The sequence below is a fragment of the Colias croceus genome, chromosome 27 (genome assembly GCF_905220415.1).
Source record: "Colias croceus chromosome 27, ilColCroc2.1".
Taxonomy (NCBI): domain Eukaryota; kingdom Metazoa; phylum Arthropoda; class Insecta; order Lepidoptera; family Pieridae; genus Colias; species Colias croceus.
The window spans coordinates 1702863-1725444 of NC_059563.1; the positions used below are offsets into that span (position 1 = coordinate 1702863).

General features: G+C 32.5%; 2 protein-coding genes and 1 non-coding gene across 5 annotated transcripts in view; 1 reads left to right on the plus strand and 2 right to left on the minus strand.

The window, feature by feature from the left end:
- LOC123703890 (uncharacterized protein PF11_0213) overlaps positions 1–17642 on the minus strand; it is an 82031-nt gene extending 64389 nt beyond the window's left edge. The window contains exons 1-2 of one of the 2 annotated variants that reach the window (XM_045652077.1): positions 17334–17642; positions 6735–6774 (exon numbers count right to left, since the gene is read on the minus strand). The gene's annotated coding sequence lies outside the window, so the exon portion shown is untranslated. The remainder of the gene's footprint in view (positions 1–6734; positions 6775–17333) is intronic. The other variant, XM_045652075.1, reaches the window with a different exon arrangement.
- Trnae-cuc lies at positions 6070–6141 on the minus strand. The gene has a single exon. It is a non-coding gene; the product is annotated as a tRNA-Glu (tRNA).
- A 369-nt stretch (positions 17643–18011) lies between the features above and the next one.
- Positions 18012–21806, plus strand: LOC123703901. 2 transcript variants are annotated; one of them, XR_006753066.1, is made up of 3 exons: positions 18012–18200; positions 19497–19737; positions 21702–21806. XR_006753066.1 is itself a non-coding variant. In XM_045652098.1 (3 exons), the coding sequence occupies exons 1-3, from the start codon at positions 18527–18529 to the stop codon at positions 21732–21734; spliced, it is 318 nt and encodes a 105-aa protein (XP_045508054.1). In that variant the 5' UTR covers positions 18464–18526; the 3' UTR covers positions 21735–21806. The 2 variants fall into 2 exon arrangements, 1 of the variants encoding a protein (XP_045508054.1); XM_045652098.1 differs by lacking the exon at positions 18012–18200 and adding an exon at positions 18464–18570.
- The last annotated feature ends 776 nt before the right edge of the window (positions 21807–22582 follow it).

A 22582-nucleotide genomic window follows, 5' to 3' on the forward strand; every position in this document is an offset into this window, starting at 1 on the left:
ATTTTATACAAATTATTATTTTATTTCACACATTTCCGTACGATTATAGGAATTGTATACATTTCCTAGGAATTGTATACAATGACGGATTACATACATTTCCTGTAACATATTATACAATAAAAATTACATTCTATTGAACCCGTTATAAACATTAAATCCAGTCCAGGTTAAACGATCTATAAACCTAAATGCCAGCAAATAGCCTATATTTTAGACCTAAATGTAGATCTTAAATAACCTTATTTAATCCTGTCTTGTATTACAATACGGGGAATCGTAAATCTGTAACCTTATTAAAAGGAGGTCAAATTTTTTGCCTTATCTTTTTTCAAATTTGTTCTGTCGTAAAGATTTTAGTAGGATGGCGTCTATGTCGAAAATCTTACGACATTCTTAATATATATAAATCTCGTGTCACAATGTTTGTCCTCAATGGAGTCCTAAACCACTTAACCGATTATAATAAAATTCGCACACCATGTGTAGTTTGATCCAACTTGAGAGATAAGATAGGTTTTATCCCGGAAATCCTTCGGGAACGGGAACTATGCGGGTTTTTCTTTGAAAACGCGGGCGAAGCCGCGGGCGGAAAGCTAGTAATATTATATTTTTTATAGATATTGGTATAGGAATAGGGCACATTACACATACAATATGTTTATAGAATACTAGCTTTCCGCCCGCGGCTTCGCCCGCCTTGTCTAAAACCTAATAAATTATATACTAAAAAACCTTCCTCTTGAATCACTCTAAAATAAAACCGCATAACAATTCGTTGCGTAGTTTTAAAGATTTAAGCATACCTACATAGAAAGTGACTTTGTTTTAAACTCTGTAGTGATGAGTATTGTCTTTCATTGATCGATTTTCTCTACAGATTAGGCGTTTTAAGGGTTTGGTCTAGTAGTGCAAACAAATGCATCCTGTCATCCTATATGTAAATAATACAAATGTACTAAGGGAAAGTTGCTCCACTTAATTTTTAAAAATTAAATCATTCGTATGCATAATTTAATATTCGTAATAAGTACCTAAAATGACAATTTGAAACAATTTTCGTGAAAATTACACCGGGTGATTCTTTTTATCAGTACACAAAATTTGCGAATACGTTCTATCAAATTTTGTATATCATAAAAAAAATGTAATGTTTGTGTAAAAAATTATAAAATAGAAAAATGCGCAAATGAAAACAAAAGATATTTATTTTTGACTAGCTTCCGCCCGCGACTCCGTCCGCGTGGATGTCGGTGTTCGCGTGGATGGTTTATTTCTCCATTTTGAACTGGGAAGACGTTTCTCACTAAATTAATATTAGACGATTATGATTCACTCCAGTCCAAACAGCAAATAAGCAGGCTTCTGCTTCTGCAACGTTTAGTTGTCCCTGAATTTGGAAAAAATAGTCATGTTTCTTATCTATGACAAAAGTGTTATTTTTTTGCATTGTATTTCAAATATTAAATTTTTTATTTTTAACCGCATCTTCCGCATTCATGTATTTGGCCGGAATTAGACATTTAACTTCTACTTACTAGTCCCATTTTCCCTTCTTGATATGGGAATGTACATATAAAGTAATTTTTTTAGATATTTCTCGTTATACTTTTAAAAAGTTATAATTGTCATTTTGCTCATTAGGTAAAGTAATTTCGGTATCAGTTTTAAGTTTTTTGATACCTGCAATAATAACGTCATAATCGCCTGCATATACTTATCGATTACACCCTGTATACAATCCACCATCCACATTAGGTTTAAAGACTTTATTACTCATAAGAACAGTTTGTTCACTTAAAATGAGTTACATGCTATCTTAAGTTAAATTAACTTATTTCTCTAGTTTTAGTTAATATCATGTAATATTTATACAAAATAAGCATAAATTCTACTTTACTATTATAAATTACAGTAAATGTGATTTTTAAGTAATTTTTTAAATACATTGAGACTTTCACAATTTTTTAACTTGTTTGGCAATTTATTAAACATTTGTGCTCCTTCAAAGAGTATGGTTTTTTTCCCGTAGTTAGTTCGAGTTGAGATAGGTTGTAAATTATTTTGGCTTCTCAGGTTATACTTTGTTGATTTTTTATGTAGCTGTAAGTTTGATTTTGTTGCGTTTGTTGTTATTTTTTTTATAAGGATGCATGTGGAATATGCGTAGATTTGTGAGAGTTTAAGTAATTTTGTTGATGAATACAGTGTTTTTGCATTCATAATGTTTTCCTGTCCTCCTCTCCTTTACATTTTAAATGAGTAAATCTGCTACCACTGAAGGATGTTTCATTGTGATCAGCAAATTTTCACCACTGTTGTCGATTATTTGTTTTTCATTTTTAATCAGCAATTGGGAATCATCAGTTTTATTTTTTGCAGATTGGTGATGTACCCTAACAATACGTCGAAAAGGGAAAGCATCAACGAATTATCGTTTTTTATTCTTCGCGTCTCTGTTACTTGTGTTTGTTTAGTTCTCAACACCTATTGAATTTTCTATGTTATTGTGATCTTCCATTACATCTGAGTTTTGATGATGTGATGATAATCCATTCGTTTTAATATTGGTACTTAGAGGTCTAAACTAGAAATGGTAGACTAAATTTGTCAGCGCGTCTGTAAGATCAGAATATAAAACCAACATCCTGTATTTAAGTTACAAAATTAATAATCAAATAACATGCCGCTACGTTCAAAATGACTAGAAGAAAAAATTAAAACACCTCGACATATTTGGAATTTTGGAGTAAACAAATCATTTTTCCCGTATGTCCCAAGTTCAAGTTCTCAATACAAGTTTATATTATGTTTCGTATTTCTCAAACGAAAAATAAACATTTTTGGAACTTCAAAAAAAAATTATATTATAAGAAAATTTATGAGCTTACTTTAGTTTTAAAGAAATATACATCCCTTTACTGACACCCCGTAAAATAACGAAATTTTTGCCAATCACCTTTGGTTTCATTAACTTTATGTTCGAAGATAATTTTTTTTCTAGTAGTTACACGCATATTTTTTTCGTTTATTTTCCATATCGAAATCAAATGTTTAAAAATACGAATATTTGCACAAAACTAAGATAAAAATAATCAATTAACAAAAATATTAAATTTAATGAAGTAGAGCAACTTTCACTTCGGTATGAAGGAAAATCGAGCGTAGAGCACACGTCAGAACGCTCCGGCCCAAGGAGCGCGACTAAAGAAATTCGCTAGGATTTTTCCTACTTATTTTAAATATTTTTTTAATATTTAAAGAATTATCAAAATTAAAAAAAAAATTTTTTAAAGGTTTAATACTCATTCAACTCGAATAAATTAATGGGAAAAATAACTTTTAGCAGTATAATTATCAATAGTTTTTGTAAGGCAAAAAATGGGAAATTTAATGAATTTATAACGTTCTAATTAGGAAAATCATAAGTTTTTCGGCAATTGTATTCAGCAGATTTTAATAACGACTATATAAGGATAATAATGCGCTGATCAAATTGTATAAATTGTAATCGGTTGCAACGTAGTGAGTGCACAAACTTAGCTCGAAATGTCTTTGGGGGAAAGAGACTTATCTTGAAGGCCTGATTAAGGTAACATAAAGTAACTTTATAAATGTGAAAAAATTCATGCGCATTGCGTATATAACACTAATTGATAAACAAGAAAAAAAAATTCAGTTTATCATTTCAATAGCCGGGAAAAAATTGTCAAATAACTTGTTGAAAACGCAATTTTGCTAGACTGCAGCCTTAAGCTATTGCACAGCTTCTATCGCGGGCCTTGAGCGCGGGGACCGAATCAAGAAATTCCGTAACGAAAAAACCTCACGCTCCCCACTCCGACGGGCGGAGGTGTGGCTTGAAGGCATAGCATGCAATAGCTTTACCGCGGCAGTCCCTGAGTGCCACACGTCGTTTTTTAGGGTTCCGTAGCCAAAATGGCAAAAACGGAACCCTTATAGTTTCGTCATGTCCGTCTGTCCGTCTGTCCGTCTGTCACAGCCGATTTACTCGGAAACTATAAGTACTACAGTGATGAAATTTGATGGGAATATGTGTTGTATGAACCGCTACAAAAATATGACACTAAATAGTAAAAAAAAGAATTGGGGGTGGGGCCCCCCATACATGTAACTGAGGGATGAAATTTTTTTTTTCGATGTACATACCCGTGTGGGGTATCAATGGAAAGGTCTTTTAAAATGATATAAAGTTTTCTAAAAAACATTTTTCTTAAAGTGAACGGTTTTTGAGATATCAGCTCTCAAAGTCGTAAAAAGTATGTCCCCCCCCCTCTATTTTTATAACTACGGGGTATAAAATTCTAAAAAAAATAGAGGTGATGCATGCTAATTAACTCTTTCAACGATTTTTGGTTTGATCAAAGTATCTCTTATAGTTTTTGAGATAGGTTGATTTAACTGTAATTTTGGTTAAGTTATATATACATAAAACTACAAGGCAAAATATCGGGAGAGTTTAGGCTCCATTCACCAGGTGTATAAATTGACATAATAAGTTTATTATATTTGCTGCTACGGAACCCTTTGTGCGCGAGCCCGACTCGCACTTGGCCGGTTTTTTTTCTTTCATACACATCGCAATTTATATCCGTTTTTGCTTGTATTAATTTGCCTCTCATATTTTTCATCATATTCATCATCAGTTGCATACATAACACTACCATATCCATACTCAAATACCACGTTTCGTAAAGGTCTACTCTCAACTGCATTAGAAAGTGATCAGCCATTACCGATAATGTAACCAATTTACAGATTATACATGCGTTGCGTCCATACTCCGTCGTTTTCGCTATTATGTGTCATTATTTTTTATGGCGTATAATCGTAACGACCATTCTATTCTCACAATTTCTATAGACTGTTCGTACGATTGTTTATCTATTACTACGGACTTATGGAAGTAGGATAATATTCACCTTATACTTATGTTAGAGGGAGAAAATAACAGTTTGTTTTTCACAATATAAATATCACATTTTTATAATAAAAATGAAAGAGCTCATCTCATTCATTTTCAAAGCTTTGAACTTTGATTAAAGTTGAGAGTTTCATTTTAAACATTTTCAAAATGTTTATAAAAGACTAGGTATTGTTCAAAATAAAATCATTTGTATTATTTTATAATTCCTGTATTAGATACAATTTAAATATTATTTTACCATTTTCACATTTTTATTACGAAAAAAGCACAATGAAACGAAAAGATTTTCATCAACACCTACATATGACCTAACTAGCTGTGCCGCGCGGTTTCACCCGCGTGGCTCCGCTCCTGTTGGTCTTAGCGTGATAATAATTATATAGCCTATATTACTCGTGGATAATGTAGCTTTCGAATGGTGAAAGAATTTTTAAAATCGGTCCAGTAGTTTATGAGCCTATTCATTACAATCAAACAAACAAAGTTTTCCTCTTTATAATATTAGTGTAAATTTAAAGACACAGACGCACCCGCGTGAAACAACTAGTCACATGTAAATATCTTGACACGTGGAATAGTTTTGCAATATGATATCTAGGTAGAACACACAACACTATCTTATCTACAGCATCCAGCAACTGAGGCATATTTGTTATGGAATATTCTAACTACGTCTTTGAAGACATTGATGAGAAGAAATCATTTTAAATAACTCAGCCCCCGGACCCCGGAATCACAGACACAATAGAAAATCTATTGTGTCGTGTTCCGATTGGGCCGCTCGGTGCTCAATGGGTTAAACTAAGGTTAAACTAAAAAGTAATTGGGTCAGAAGAAATAACTATGTATTTACAAAATTGTCCTATAGGTATTTATAAGGCTTTGCAGTTGGCTATACATACATATATTTATTTACCTAAACCTGTATTTATCTAATGTATAAAAAAATATATCGTGATTCAAAATTCTTAGTTTCAGAGAGATTTGGCATTACTAGTTACTACTACACAAAAGTGGTAGCAAAAAAAGTATGACGAAATTACGAACAACAAACCGGGAAATTAAAAAAAAATAATTATGAATTCTCCCACAATTTTATTGAATAAAAATAAAAAAGGAATTTCCGATACCGGGAATCGAACCCGAGCCTCCTGGGTGAGAGCCAGGTATCCTAGCCACTAGACCATATCGGATACTATCAGAATGGCGAAATCTATACTAATATTATAAAGCTGAAGAGTTTGTTTGTTTGAACGCGCCAATCTCGGGAACTACTGGTTCGATTTGTAAAATTCTTTCGGAGTTAGATAGCTCATTTATCGAGGAAGGCTATAGGCTATATATCATCACGCTAAGACAAACAGGAGCTGAGCCACGCGGGTGAAACCGCGGGGAACAGCTAGTATACTATATGTTTCGTCAACATTCCTATTCTATGATGTAATTAATGAATGAATATATTATGCATCGAAGCTTTTACAATCGTTTCTTAGAAACTATGTTGATTGTTTATAACTATAGGTTAATGTTTACGACTTGTAAGTTTTAGCGAACATTTATCATCAATTTTATACCTATTTCTTAACTATTTTAATTAAAATTGTGAAGTCTGCTTTGTTCTCGGAAATAAGTAATTGGTAATTTATGTAAATTTATTTCGTAATTTAAGCATCAGTAAAGTACGAATGGTGTCTGTATTTTCTTAACTTCTACCACAGAATACATAATAGTAGCTAAACGCTACAGAACGGACACTCTCCGCCTCCCGCCAAAATTAAACACTTACCTCACCCCGCACGATCAGCCTGAAAATGGTCCGTATTTTCCTGCAAGGACGATACGCATTTTATTATTTTGGATTTGTGATTATCGTTTTTCGAAGAAAATGGTTATATATTGTGCTGTTTACAGATGTATTTCATCAGAAAAACGCTTTTTACGCTAGTCATAAATGTGCCAACCATAAAGCGTTAACACACACATTTGCAGTCTCTACAGTGTGACTGTCAAAACGATAATTTTGTATGGAGTGTCCGGGGTGTGCTTCTACTTAAGAATTAGTCCTTTTACAATAACAGATTTACATTATTAAATGAAATTGCACACGTTAAGAAATTATTAATTTACTAGCTTCCGCCCACGACTTTGTACGTGCATCCCCGTTTTTCCCCGTTCCCGCAAGAATTTTGGGAAATCCTTTCTTAGCGGATGCCTACGTTATGACATCTACCTGTATGCCAAATTTCCGCCCGATACGTCCAGTGGTTTGAGCTGTGCGTTGATAGATCACTATATCAGTATATATAGATTTTATATATATATAGGTAGATTACCTTTCAATAGCTCAACAGATCTTGATGTAATTTAACCTTCTCATATTGTCAACACAAGTGCATCATTCAACTGTAGGAAAAAAAAATAATTTTCAAAAATAACCAATTCGTACCATCGCGATCGCATCGAATTGAAAAAGTTTCAGCTATTTTTACGATCAGTCTAAATAAACCTACAGAGATAATGCTATTACAAGTTAAACGTCTTAATTTACATCTTTATTAGAGAATAATTTGTATTCATTGATAGACATTAAAAAAATTATAATAATCTGTCCGTTACTCCGTAATAACTAAAATACATTGATGTTATGTAGATTACTAGATTATTCCATCAAGTTTTCAATGAATTAATATTTATAAGACAACATAATATCACAGTATAACAATATTATTTCCTACAGTAAGGAAACGCCTTTGATGTCGCGCGATGCCGCCGCCAGCGTAGGTACTTACGCTGTCACACGAAAATACGCTAGGGTTGCAACAAATGGGAAATAAAACAATTGTGATTATTAATATTATGATGAAATCATTTATTCATATGTACATTCAAAATAATTGCGATTATTAAATCTGATGCAATTATTTGTTCATAAATATATAATTACAGATATTGCACTGCTAAATATTATTTACGTGGACACTTTATTTTTGGATGTTCTTAATTGTACATTATACCATTTAACTAAGTAATGCATTCGCATTGGGATGTACAATCTGATTAGAAAATAATGAGGACAACATATACATAGCTTTGATTTTAATTCAACAGATACAATTAATACAATCTTTCTGAAATATTGTTTCCTTCTGGGATTTCAATGTAGATATACATCCGTAAACGGAACAGTTTTTGCGCGCCATAATATAATGTGTAAGTACCTATGTATAATAAAATTATTACACAAAAAATACGACTGCGTCGTCCTTTCGCGATAGTTAATGCAAACTCAGCGTGATTGCATTAAGCGGCCCGCGTCGCCCGACCCCCCGCCAGTTCCCCTCCGTTTCTCTGCACAAGTACATTCGTCGCCATACTGTAGGAAATATGGTAATACTGTGATAATATTATGTACTTAGTTAAAATAACCTCGATCTTTTTAGGATAAGAAATCAAAGGTATTTTCCCCGATTAACAAAATCATAAATTTGTATGAAATTTAATAATTATAAGTAGAATAACTATAATGGAACAACGACAAAAAACTGCTAGCAAAAAACTTACGATAATATTTCAGTAAGTAGGATTCCAATTATTTTCTTCATAAATTAAAATTAAAACGATAATGTTCAGTTACCGTGAAAAACATGAACTTTTCTCAATTTAATATGACAGCCAATCTCTCACACTACACGTAATCTGTCATCTTCCTTTCTTTACAACATAGCCAAATAATCACAGCTTTTTTTATTGAGAACTAGCTGCGCTTCGCGGTTTCACCCGCATGGCTCCGCTCCTATTGGACTTAGCAAGATGTTATAATATAGCCTTCATCGATAACTGGGCTATCTAACACCGAAAGAATGTTTTCAAATCGGACCAGTAGTTCCCGAGATTAGCGCGTTCGAACAAACAAACAAAAGCGCTTGACCAAAATCTCGCCTGATGTTAAACTGAGATGTGGTCTAAGATGGTATACGCGCTTTCCTAGAAGGTACCTGTTCACTCTACACTTCTCACAATATAGTCTTTAATAGTTAATGTACATAGATGAGTTATGACGTAAGCTAGATCATCTGCGCACACGCAAGGTATGGACCAACCGCAGAATAGATTGCGGTTATCTAACAAATTACCTAGACTCAATGCGCTTTAGCAATATAATAAATTATGATCTAATGTTACATAATTCTGGTATACTAATTACTATATTAAAACTGTACATAAAAAAAAAATGAATCACCGTATACGCGCGTATCTGAACGGCTGCAAAATTGGATAATCTAATTTTCGTTCGTTTATGACTGGTTTGGATTTAAAAATATATACGTATATATGTAGTGCCCGCAAATTTCAATCTACCAAACCGCACTTGGCCAGCGTGGTAGATTGTGGCCTGTAGCCTCATAGGAGGCTCGTATCCTTGCAGTGGGAACATAATGAGTTGTTGATGATAATAAATAATAATACAGAAGTGAACATTATTTTACATGGATGACGCTGATGTCTTCGAAAACATTTTAACTTGTATGCGAATAGATTATGCAATATTTGCTACTTAATACCTGTACACCTATCTATGTAGATATATAGGTATAGGTATATTCAAGCTTGTACGAGCAAAAGACACCTACAGAACATTTATTGAACAAACACATCAAAAACAAACTAAGAAAACCGTTCCAATTTTTTTCCCACAATGACAATTTTCGCGCGCATTGTCATTCCATAATCCATTCAATCGACTACCGCGCACGACCATAGAATTTTTCAGCCAATACCCATGTCGAATGTTCGAGATTTTTCCCAGACTTTATTCACCTTTTCAATTCCCCAATTCGATCCAACAGTTCGTGACTCCTTGTTGACATAGCGGCACTTTCATAGAACTAAGATATCGTTGGGAAAAACGCAGATTCAATTTTGGCGTAAATTTTTTGGTGTGATCCGATAAAAAATTTGTCAAGCAAATCAAGTAGGAAGTTGGATAGTGTTGCTGACGGTTACTTGGTTATCCTCATTAGAAGACAATCTCATCAGATAATAATATAAGCAGCATTCACATACGATGTGCTGCATGTACATTACTGTGACCGACATTCAGATAGAAAAAAAAATGAAGAAGATTCTGTCTCTTTACTTTAGTTTTGAATACTTCATCTTGAGTTGAATCATATTAACACGACGGCTACGACGAATCTCTTATAAATTTACTAACACAACCAGTACATAAGTACTTCTAAATATCATCACACATCACATTCCATCATATTCACGATCAGCATCATTATAACAAACCGCATCAACGCTCAGCTATCATATAGACATATAGATACTATAGCAGGATATCAGAGTTTACCTTTACCCAAAACCATCTTTCCCGGTAACTTTTAATTAAAACACATACAAAGAAACATCCTCAACATCAAACGTATCTCCACCATTACCATTAGTCTTTTTGCCGAAAACATAAACCTATATTTAGATACACACGCAGAGGAAATCAAATTATTCTTGACTTTCCTGGTAACCTATTTAGGAGCAATTTAGGAGTATCTGATCTCGAGACAGTTATTATTTCCTGAAAGATTGAGTTCCCTCACAAGTGACAGTTACGTAATGGCGCCGTAAAATCTAAAATCTCAATCTGAATACGCTTTTATTGGTCCTTTCATGTTTAATTCTTTATTGGCCCACATTTTCAATTAAGAGGAGCATTAAGTCTACTAATAATTCTCCTCTATAGCTTAGATTTTAGAGATTTTGCTAGTTGATGTTACGTGATGCTTGACTAGTTTAATAATAACAGTTCTAGACGTATCTATGGCTTCTCTATAGTTCATTCCTTGTTCATTCATACCACGATTGAATTATAATGGATTGATTTCACTTTAAATGTGCATTAGCTGTCGTGTATCCTTTTATAGAACGTGTAGAAGTCAACATCTAGTAAAATCTACATAATATCAAGAAAACATCTCAATGGGTGTGACTAAGATCTTACAGCGATAAAGTAAATATTTTAGATAAGATATCATTGATATATAATAAGTAGGTAAAGTAACTAGATATATTTGGATACAAGTACTAGCTCATCAAGCATAACGGAAAATACTGTTGAAACTGTATTTATTACGTCATCTTATTGTTATTCAAATCTTTACAAATATATTCGTCTATTTTCTTTGTAATGTCAAAATAACAGCTGTTTATTTAATGCACTTGGAAGTTTGTACGGTTTCTTTCATTTCAAAACCATGTTTGTTCGGCTATTATTCCAAAAGCGAATTATCGAAATGTAATCAAAATTAGGTAGATATTTAATAAAACTTCATCTTCGAGGTATCCCAGGATAAGTTTCTAGAAAAGTACATAACCCTTAAGTTAAACAGTTATTGAGCTTGGATAGGACAAAGCGATCTTATTTAATTACTCTTCATTGTTTGTAGACTAACAAAAACAACATCACTATCTTCTTATATTTTGTCAGTACGGTCTCTAACCAGTGTCACCAGTCACATCCAATCCATAAACACTAAGGCCATGGGCTATATTCAATCGTTGGAACGCTTCCGTACGAACCAAGAATACCGTGGCCAATGAATCATTAACTGGTTTAATGATAGCCTGTCTCGGGGAAATTATGTACGTAGCCGTTCACAATTAAATGGTAATTAACTTGCTGAATAACGACTGCGTTTTTCTCCTATGTTTGTGGGTTGAGTGGAGTCCAAGAACACTGAAGAAATTTAACGTACAAAAACGTGGATTTACTTTTACAAAGCTTCTAACTATAATACATCAAAACTGTCGAAAGGGTATCTGCGTGTTGGACCTGTGTTCCCACGAAAGCCTTCCAAAACACCTTTCCTTTTGGTGGTACCAACTTATAAATTACTAATTAAAATACCCAATTTTATTTTATTTATTTATTTATTTATGTACAATTTTAATGAGAATTCCTTTAAATTTCCAAAATAATTTCCTATAGATAAAATTATAATATGTAGAATAGGTACATTGGCCTTTTAATACTTAATCTCTTAAATTGAAACTTGCTCTCTTCTCTAATTTATTATTATACGGGCAGCATAATATAACTTGATTAGTACACATTAGTTAATAGAATTGGTAAACCCAGTCAGTAATTCTTGGTGCGGTAAGATATTAAAAAGCTCGACAGTTCAAACTTTCATTAAAATTGTACTTCATTGTTTGATACAATGCTTTCTTCTATATTTAAAACAGACATAATTAGTAGTTTAAAGACTATAAGTGACAAGATCATCCGACGTACTTTTAATTCTTGGTAACCCTCGATTTCTGGCTTTCTAACGCCTACAAGTACTTTAGTCATAATATGCCACTTTCGATTCTGGTTCTTAACATCATACATATAAGAACTATATCAATAATGTTTTAAAGGACCTTGCTATGATGATATCATTGGACAATTAATTCTAAAATGGTACGCTTTTACTCGTGTCAATGAATGCATTGATGCCATTAGTAGTTATATCTGATTCAAGTTCCTATGTAATGCTATTAAGGAATTTGTAATGAGTCCAATAACTAGTCAGAACGCTGATATAAATACGTGTACAGTAAATAACTCTGGTTTAGTGACCCTAGCCTACTGGCAAGATATCTCTGTTTGCAATGTGACTAAACTAGTCACATTCCTTATGCTATCCTATGATCTTCATTTAGTAGTTTGAGACTAGCAGCATCCCAACACTGTAGACATTTTCTTCTTTTTTTTCTTTGAGATAACTTATAAAAGTTACCAGCAGTTAAAACAAAGCTTTCCTTTCGTTAGCCTATTTTAGCTATTTTCCACAAATTCTCACTCAACATGAAATCGAAGCTTCTAGCTCAAGGGAAAGCTTCTAGCTCAAGCTTCCCGTCATCAATAAAAGGAATTTGCTTTCGATAAATAGCTCCCACCCGGAACAGTTACCAGAAATTATAAGGTCATCTTATAAACTTAAATAAAAGACGAATTTACCGAGCACAGTTAAGTACAAACAAAAAGTTGCCATGCCATACATGGTTGTAGTTGATGAAAGTAAGCAATGACTAGTTATGAATAAACGAGATATTTTGTTCATGCAAGCTGTATGCCCTTAACTTTGTTGGTCTGTTTCTTATAAGATCTTGTAATTGAAAATTTTGCATTTCCAGTGCTTATCTCTTAGAAAGGACCGAAATGCTTGTAGCATACAAATTATCGTGATTTATCAGAATTTGGCAATGTATTGAGATACTAATTCCTGATTATTTGATAATGCAATTCAAAATCTTTAATCAATCATTTTATCATCCCTTGTAATATTGTCATCCACTTGATTTTAATTGATTTATTTATTACATTGTTATTAGTGGTATATTTTGTGCATCCTTTCATATAATATGTAGTTCGTTTTTTCATTTTATAATGCATATGTTAGTAAATGTCAATACATAAACACACGTAGCATAATCTATTATTTAGATGCCACCCGTATTCCAACACGATTAGCAAAATATTAACATTGCAGAATGTTATCTTCTATATGCTGACGTGGTGACCACTGACCATGTTAATAACACACAACGTACCTTTGAATCGTGAATTATAACTGAACAATTGAAATATTTTTTGTACATACAATATAGATTCCACAATACAGTAGGCACGCGTTACACTGGCCCCTGGCCTATCCGTCGCCGTCTGTAATCCGACATGTCTATAATTTCTGAATCCCTATTTTTTGGCCATTTTTACGTCGGTCGATCATACATGATGCTACTGCACTCAGATAGGTATTAGCTGAAAATTTCTGCTTTTAACAAGTGTTAAAATCTTGGTGATATCGGTGTCCAATATCATTACAAGTACAGAGGTTTCGTTACATGCAACATATCGAATGACTGCAAATTTCAAGTTCGTCTCGGTGTATAGAATTACGTAGGCTTATGTTAAGCCCACATACCGTTTCTACTGCATTGAGCCGTTGGTGCTGATCAACCAAGGGCATGCTTTGCGTAACTGTGCCCTTTTATGGATTTCCATACTTTTGTTTAATCACTACCTACATAGTATGAATGAAAAAATGAAAGTCTCTTTTTCTGTCCCGTGTTTGCTTAAATCTTTAAAACTTGGCTACGGATTTTGATGCGGTTTCTTTTAATAGATAGAGCGATTCTCAGGGTAGATCTGAACATATATTTTATAAGGGTCCCAGGAAACAAGTATTTCAGTAGTTTGTACCCACTGCTATACATTAATTGTAAATTATGAATGGACAAATAAATTTACTTACTTCATTTCATAAGGTTTTAGTCTTTAGACAAAGCGGGCGAAGCCGCAGGCGGAATGCTATCTAATAAAATTAACCCTATTCCCAGAACCAACTAGCACATAAATAATGGGCACAGATAAATAATACATTAACGTTTTAATATCGTCCTATTTCACCAGATGGCAAGAACATTGCTCTCAATTGGGCCTGTTAGCGCACATTATGTGTGATGTGATGACGTCACGAGATCAAATATTACGAGATGTTTGTATGTTTGTAAAGTTTTAAAGGTTATTTGAACAGTTTTTCATTGATAAGTGCAAAGGTTGTATGTGGGCATGTTAATTATTACCTACATTATTGTTTTGTGCCTTTTGTCATGTAGGTACTAAATAGAAAAAGCAAGATGCAAAACAATCTTATTTTATATCGACGTAAAACAGGAGTTCTATGGAGGTATATATGCAGTACATGCTAGCTTAAAGATCACTGACAAATAATAAAAACATTGAAACATGAATGTTTCAACCTCATTTTGAAGGTAGTTTATTAATATTTGATATTTATTAAATGCATCTGTTTACATTTTCCATGTGTCAACAGCCAGATTCTTCGGAAAAATATAAACAACGCAGCATTTCTTGGTAAGATCTAGTAAGATAAGATATAACTACTTAGATTGATCTGATTTAATGACTCATACTGTTATTCTTAAAAAAAGTAAAAATACAGAAGTACTATAACTACACCTAGCAGAGATGGTTAATTGACCCATTAGGCCAACATTTACAACATTACACAGTAAACGGCTAAACTTTGTATAATTGTAGGCATTTGTAGCATTTGCACTAGAAATATGTATTAAGTTCTTCTATATATGACATTTCTATAATTTAAGGAATTGGATACATGCTTTTGATAGCAAAACCTGCAAAAGCATGTATCCATTTCTTTCTTATATAATTTTATTTATTTTAATCAGGCATTGGGATTGCAATGAAAAGATGCTTATCTTTAATGGGCAGTAAAACACCTCTTTCCTGCAGATTTACACAAACAAATTTTAGAGAATATTAAATATGTTTAAGTTAGTTAAGTTAACAGTGTACAAACATAAAATTCTGTTAACACGTGTATTTCTAGTATTGGTTGGTGTTGAATACACAATAATGCTTACCTATATATTTATAGCAATTTATTTTAAAGCAATATTCACGTTTTTAACAATGTTGACGATATAATGCAGAGTATTCTAGTCAAATCGTTAACCTTTTAGTGTGAGACAAACAATGCGTTAATCTCTGGAATCACAGGTCCTGTTTTAAAAATAATTTCATTGAATATCATCACGCTAAGTTCACTAGGAGTGAAGTAATGTAGATAAAAGTGCGAAGCACAGCTGGTAATACAAATATTGCATTTGTAATACTAATATAATATTTATTCCAGGAAACACTATCTACAGAAAGGAGCCGTCAAGAAAATCGGTAGATGTGCTTTTTAAATCATGTCACTGGACAATGACAGGACTAACGCTTTCTTTCCGAGTCCAAGCTCATTGTAACTTGTTTCAAATACTGGGATGGACAATATCACTACACAGTATAAAACAAAGTCTGTCCTATGTCCCTTTGTATGCTTAAATCTTTTAAACTACGCAACGGATTTTAATGCGGTTTTTTTGAATAGATAGAGTGATTCAAGACAATGGTTTTAGTATGTAATTTATTAGGTTTTGGACAAAGCTGGCGAAGCCGCGGGCGGTAAGCTAGTAACAAATAAACCATATTTATAATACGCATAACAGTGGTTGTAATTTCTAAATATCTTTTTTAACCATTTAGATGAATGTTCACCAACTTGCTAACAACCAAAGAAACATCTATACATACATATAATAAATCTGTAGAAGGGTCAATTCTGTACATTGAAAATATTGAAAAATAAATAGCAGGTGTTACTGGATCGATACCGAACCTAAATATGTGATTAAAAAATGTTTGTCTGTATGTTCAGGCATCACGTGAAAACTAACCATTCGATTTCGATGAAACTTGGTAAAATTATACCTTATTAATTATTATCCTGGGCATAAAATGGGATACTTTTTATCCTGGAAAAATACGTAGAAAAAAATAAATCTTTATTCTTCTTAATTTTTGTGTGTGTGTTTCGCATAGTTTTAAGAAATATATCTGTCCCTTGCCCAAGGTTGCAACTTGCGCTATCAAATTATATTGAAGAATCGTTCAATGTAATGCATAAATTAGCATTATACATATGAAATGATTAAACAGGAAACAAATGAAAGTGAGATATAAACTGATAGAATATTAATGGTATTCAATGACTGAGTTTTTAAGTAGGAATTTTTTATGCCATTTTATCGGACATTCATTATTTATATTGCAATTGTTATGCAATACAGCATTTTAATTACTATCTTTGATCAATATTTAAATTAAGAAATTTGTATTGATTTACTAATACATCTTTTGAACGGTTTTTTCTTTATTGTGAGGGTTTTTGTAATAGGAATGAATTGTCCAATATATTTCTTCTCTCCTTTCTTTATCTGAATTTTTTCATAATGACCTAGGATTATATTAGTTTGTTTATAATAGATAAGATAGAATTAATAGACAATTTTGTAATATTTTGCCAATACATATTTGATTCTGTTATCAAGGTAATAGTTGTTGAGGTAAATAAAAAGTATTCAAGTCATTGCTTAGCACTTTTTATATGTCTCATTAACACACTTCATGACATTGTAGGTACATATTATAAATTCAGTGGGTACAAGTACCTACTTAAAAAATTGTAATTTGTGAGAACGAAAATCGAAAACTTATTTACTTTATAAAGTGATGAACTGTATCGACTATCGAATATTAAATAAAGGTATAAAGAAATTTTAAATGTTAATATTGTTTATGGTATGTATCGAGGTCAAGTACCGGAGAGCTAAGAATTTCGCAATGGTAATCCAAAAAGGCAAAAACATCTCTTGCCCACCTATAATACCTACTTGCTCGAACAACTTTTTAACGACTTCACAGTTCACTGTATAAGTTTTATCACATAAATTAAAATAAACTTACCTTTTTCGAGTATCGCAAAGTAAATACAGTTCACTATACTTTTAATCACTTGTTTAAAAAACACAATCAAACGAAAATTCACTAGACAATCGAACCATAACGTTATTCTGAATACTAATGTTTTTTTTTGTTTCTTATTTTTTTATTTGAATACTGTTTTTTAACTTAAAATTTAACATACAGTTCGAAAAAACGACGGGGTAAATAGGTAATTGAAAAGGAAACATGTGCAAACGAATACGAATGAGTAAAATAACGTAAACAAAACAACCACGCACAACACTTACACGAAAGAATGACCTAATCGAACTAACTGAACTGAAGTCAGAAGTGGACTCGTGGTCTCGTGGTTTACTTCGTACGTATACAACTGTCACTTGTCATCACATATCCGTCAAGGACGGATTATGTCATTGCCATTTACAAAAATACAATAAATACCTTAACATAAATAATTAACCTACTTCAATAATTAAAATATGGGTCAATAAGTACAAACAATAAAACATCAAGTTTTACAATTTACATTTTTTTTTGGCACATGACATGTTATGATGAAAATCTTGGAACAGAACCTTGAGATAATATTAAGACTACGTACGTATGTACCTATGTATAGTATGTATATTATCTCAATGAACAGAACTTATATTTTTATTCACACATTCCAAATTCAAATCAAGTTAGAAATGGAAAAATGTTGACCTGAAACAATAAAACATTTCCTTTTTAGTTTTTATAAACGTTTGGATTAAAAATTTAAAACAAATTACCTAATTAGAATACAACATAATATTATACTCCTGTTCTGATTATAGCAGCAAATCTACGGTCCGGCGTTATATTCCTACGACTTCTTTACTGCAGGTACGTAATCATGTTTGTGAGATTTTTATTAAACACGTTCGTAATTATTAGGTAGTTTGTCGTTAAAATTTGTTAACACAAATAAAGGAATGAGCGATCCCATTTTCTGGAAAGTGGTTAGTTATGTATAGAAATTATTTATTCAAAGACAAATTTATGAATGTTAAACAAATTAAAGATTAATTCATAGACAAATTTTAATAATAATTACACTATTTAAATATGATTATCATATTTTATATTGTTAGTATAAATACTAGTATTAGGGGAAGAATAGTCTATTATGAGATAAATCCCGAAGAGAACAGTATCTGAAAAAGTTAAAGATGTATTTAATATTGATCTTGTTGGCTTCTTCATCAGTTTACACGTAAGAGCTTTAACATTTTTAATTTACTCGTAATATTATGTAGGTAGGTAGTAAAATTGTATTCTCCTGCGTAATTTGGAATTTTATCCATAATTTCAGTGATTTTATATTGACGAAATTCTGGTTTTCATCTATATCAATAATATAAAGCTGAAGAGTTTGTTTAAACGCGCTAATCTCAAGAACTACTGGTCCGATTTGAAAAATTCTTTCGATGTTGGATAGCCCATTTATCGAGAAAGTCTATAGGCTACAAATCATCACGCTAAGACCAACAGAAGCGGAGCCACGCGGGTGAAACCGCGGAGCGCAGCTAGTCTATAATCTGTACTAATAAAGCTGAAGAGTTCGTTTGTTTGTTTGAACGCGTTAATATCGGCAACTGCTGGTCCGATTTGAAACATTATTTCGGCGTTATATACCTAGTACATTTATTGAAGAAGGCTATAGGCCATAAGTATATCATCACGCTAAGACCAACAGAAGCGGAGCCACGCGGGTGAAACCGCGGAGCGCAGCTAGTAATACATAATATGATGTAAAACGCTAATTCATTCGAATCTATGTTTAGAGCAGTGAATAGTTAGTTAGAGCTTATCGTTATTGAGAAAATATCTTAATTCGAATGCTAATCGTTCATCAAATTTTTTTGAATTAACATGAAAAGTTATAGTAATGTGTTATGCTATTTGAAAAATTTTTGAAATCTTCCTGGTGGCCTTGGCCTTCATTTATGACGTATAATAAAAACTTGAATCCTTTCGATTTTCTGTGGGCCAAGCTTTTTAGGTATTAAATTGTACATATTTAGAAATATGCTCCTTGTTCAATTCCCAGTTATGTAAATAAAATACAAATCTACTGTAGTGACTGTAAGTCATAAGCATTTAAAATTCCTAATGCAATTATATTCTTATTATCTTTAGACATGCTGACGAAATAGTTCGACCGGATTACGATTTTCAAGCGCAAGAAGATGGCAACCTTATATTATTTAAGCGGCAACAATACATGGACACAGAATGCTGTCCGTGTATCAATGGACCTGTATTCCCCTCAGAGAGTGTTCACGCAAAAAGAGCCTTGTCCTTGAGTGAAAATGAGAAACTGTATCACAAGCAAAACTACCACTATAACCCGAGGTTCAATAAAAATGTGGATAAAACGGTAAGTTGTGTGTATGTTGTATAACTGCCCTTTTTTTAAAGTGGGAAAATCTTCCAAACATACCCACGGCCCCCGGGGAAGGAGCCGTGGGTTATGTCGGATTGTTACGACTAAAACCCCACTGTGTTCTGTCGAGCAGCTGCCGCGGGTATTGGTTGGAATTCTTCCGCGACCCCTTTGTAACTGCCCTAGAGGAAGGGTATATAACTTCGTCGAAAACGACGCTATCACCTATCCATTGATTAAAAACAGAATGAAAATCGGTGCAGGAGTTTTCGGGTTTATCGCGAACAGGCAGACATACGCGACAGTTTTGTTTTATAATATAGGTATAGTGGATTATGAATATATAGGTACTTATGTATTAGTTGAATTACTATTAAGTACCAATGATTACTAACTGTAAATTCTTATCATGATAACCGGGCTACTAATATTATAAATGCGAAAGTTTGTGAGGATGTGTGTGTGTTTGTTACTCTTTCACGCAAATACTACTGAACAGATTACAATGAAGTTTAGCACACATAATATAGAGGGTAACTTGGATTAACACATAGGATAAGTTTCATCCCGGAAATCCCACGGGAACGGAAACTATTCTTTGAAAACGCGGGTAAAGTCGCGTGCGGAAAGCTAGTACTTTCACAAACTACGGTTTATTACAAACCGTTCGTAATATGCATTAATAAAAAGATAGACGAACGTAAAATACTGCTCACTCAGCATATTCTATTACACGAACATATTAAAATGTCACCTGTAAACTGTGAAATAAATATTTTCTACTTACTAGGGTCATAAATTTACTATTAAAAAAGTAAGACGACTCTTGAAAATAGTTTGGAAAATCCAAAAGTGCACGCCTCATAATCTCATCCTTTACAATAAAATTGATTATTTATAAAGAGTACACTATCAATATAAAAAAGAAATAAAATAAAACAGTTGGAAAAGTAAAGAAAGCGGTACCGTAATAATTGAGCTATTTTTCTTGTGGCCCCACCTAGATGTGAAACTGCGCAGGTTTAAGGGACTGACTACCAACTTATTTTTTTAAACCTTGGCTTATAGTATAAAGAATCGAGTTTATAATGGTGAATTTTGAGTACACTATAAATATAAAAAAAATAAAGAATATATATAGATATACTAAAATTATGGAGAATAGTCGATATTTTTTTTTGTTTATTTAATAACAATTAAACCACATCGAATCAGACCCTGAAAAATGAAAGGGTTCTATTCCTGAGCATACTCAAGCGTAAGAGAAAAAAAAAGACTCGATTAGTAAAGTATTTCGGTCGCTATCGTGTTAACAAGAAAATCCTCCGCACATACAGACACACGGACGTCCAAGACAGAACTTTTTTAAACTGTTTTTTAACTAGTTTAAATAACAAAAATGACATCAAAAATATCATGAATGTTAAAAATAGTGTTTTTTCTTAATATGTGTGTGTATGTATTATCTTACAAGTGCAATGTATGATACATAAAGACATTTTAAGTTTGAAAAATCAGATGTTTTGCGCGAAGTGACAGTAGTACCCACCTCAACGCTTCGCTTATGAGGCGTGCAATATTCAAAAAAAGGAGGAGGTTATCAATTCGGCCGGTATGTTTTTTTTTTTCTTTTTTTTATGTATGTACACCGATTACTCCGAGGTTTCTGGACCGATTTACGTGATTCTTTTTTGTTCGATGCGGGATGGTGTCGAATTTGCCCCATAAAAATTTTATTCGGATAGGTCCAGAAGTTTTTATTTTATGAGCATTTTTGTCTGTATTTGTAAATGTTGCAAGTGCAAGTTTGAAGTCGGTTGTTTTTAACGCAGTTATCACTTGTTGAAATGGTAGTTTAATAGATACCTACGTTATTCGATGAATAAGTTTTAACCAAGGATTGAAAAATCAGCTCTTAAAATAGCATATACTTGCTAAACATAATTATTTTTTTCCAGTTGCTAAATATCCTCGCACAAATAGAACAATAAATGAAATGGCCCAGAAAATCGAAGTTAGCGAAAGTTAACGAAACGGACAAAGGAACTCAAAATGGATGTCGCTCTTTTAATCTTTTTATCTATCTTTAAAGGTTTATCGTTATAAATTAATGGATTGAATAATAAATTATTATGCAAATGTGTGTGTTTCATTATCATATAAAAAAGCTGAACAACTTGTGAAATTGTACAGTTTATAGATATTAATTGTGTTGGTTAGTTTAGATTCAGAAATAAACTAAACAACTAAAAAGTATGTTTAAAACATAGGGATAATATTGAGTAAGGTCGTCTATTATAGGAAGACATCATTCACTACTTTTCATTGTGGAAGCACCCTAGCTGAGAACAGAGGCTCCATAGAGTTGATGTTGGCTGAAATTTTTATATAGTTAGTATGTAGTTATGTATATGAAACGTATTTAAAACCTTTAAAAATTAATAGAAGTATGTTTATGTAATTAGAAGAGAGAGAGATGTTAAAAATCTCTAAATTTATTTCAACAAAAAATTATGCTTTATAAGGAAACATCTGTGTGATGTAATTTGACTAAACTTCACATTAACAATGTTTCGATGTCGACTATTACTATAATTTAATATTTATATAAGCCCAAATAGTAGTAACGTTACCTTGACAACATCTTTAAAAAGCACTAATCATGCTTCTCCACGCATTCTCTGTTCCTATAATCCGTGTACCTTGAAACAAAACTTGACGTCTCTATTATTGTATAATGACAGCTAATTTTTCAACCCCTACTCGTCGTTTTGAACTTTGTATAAAAGCTTAGCCGAGTGACATACATACATCAGTCACATTTTGTGTTTCTCTTTCA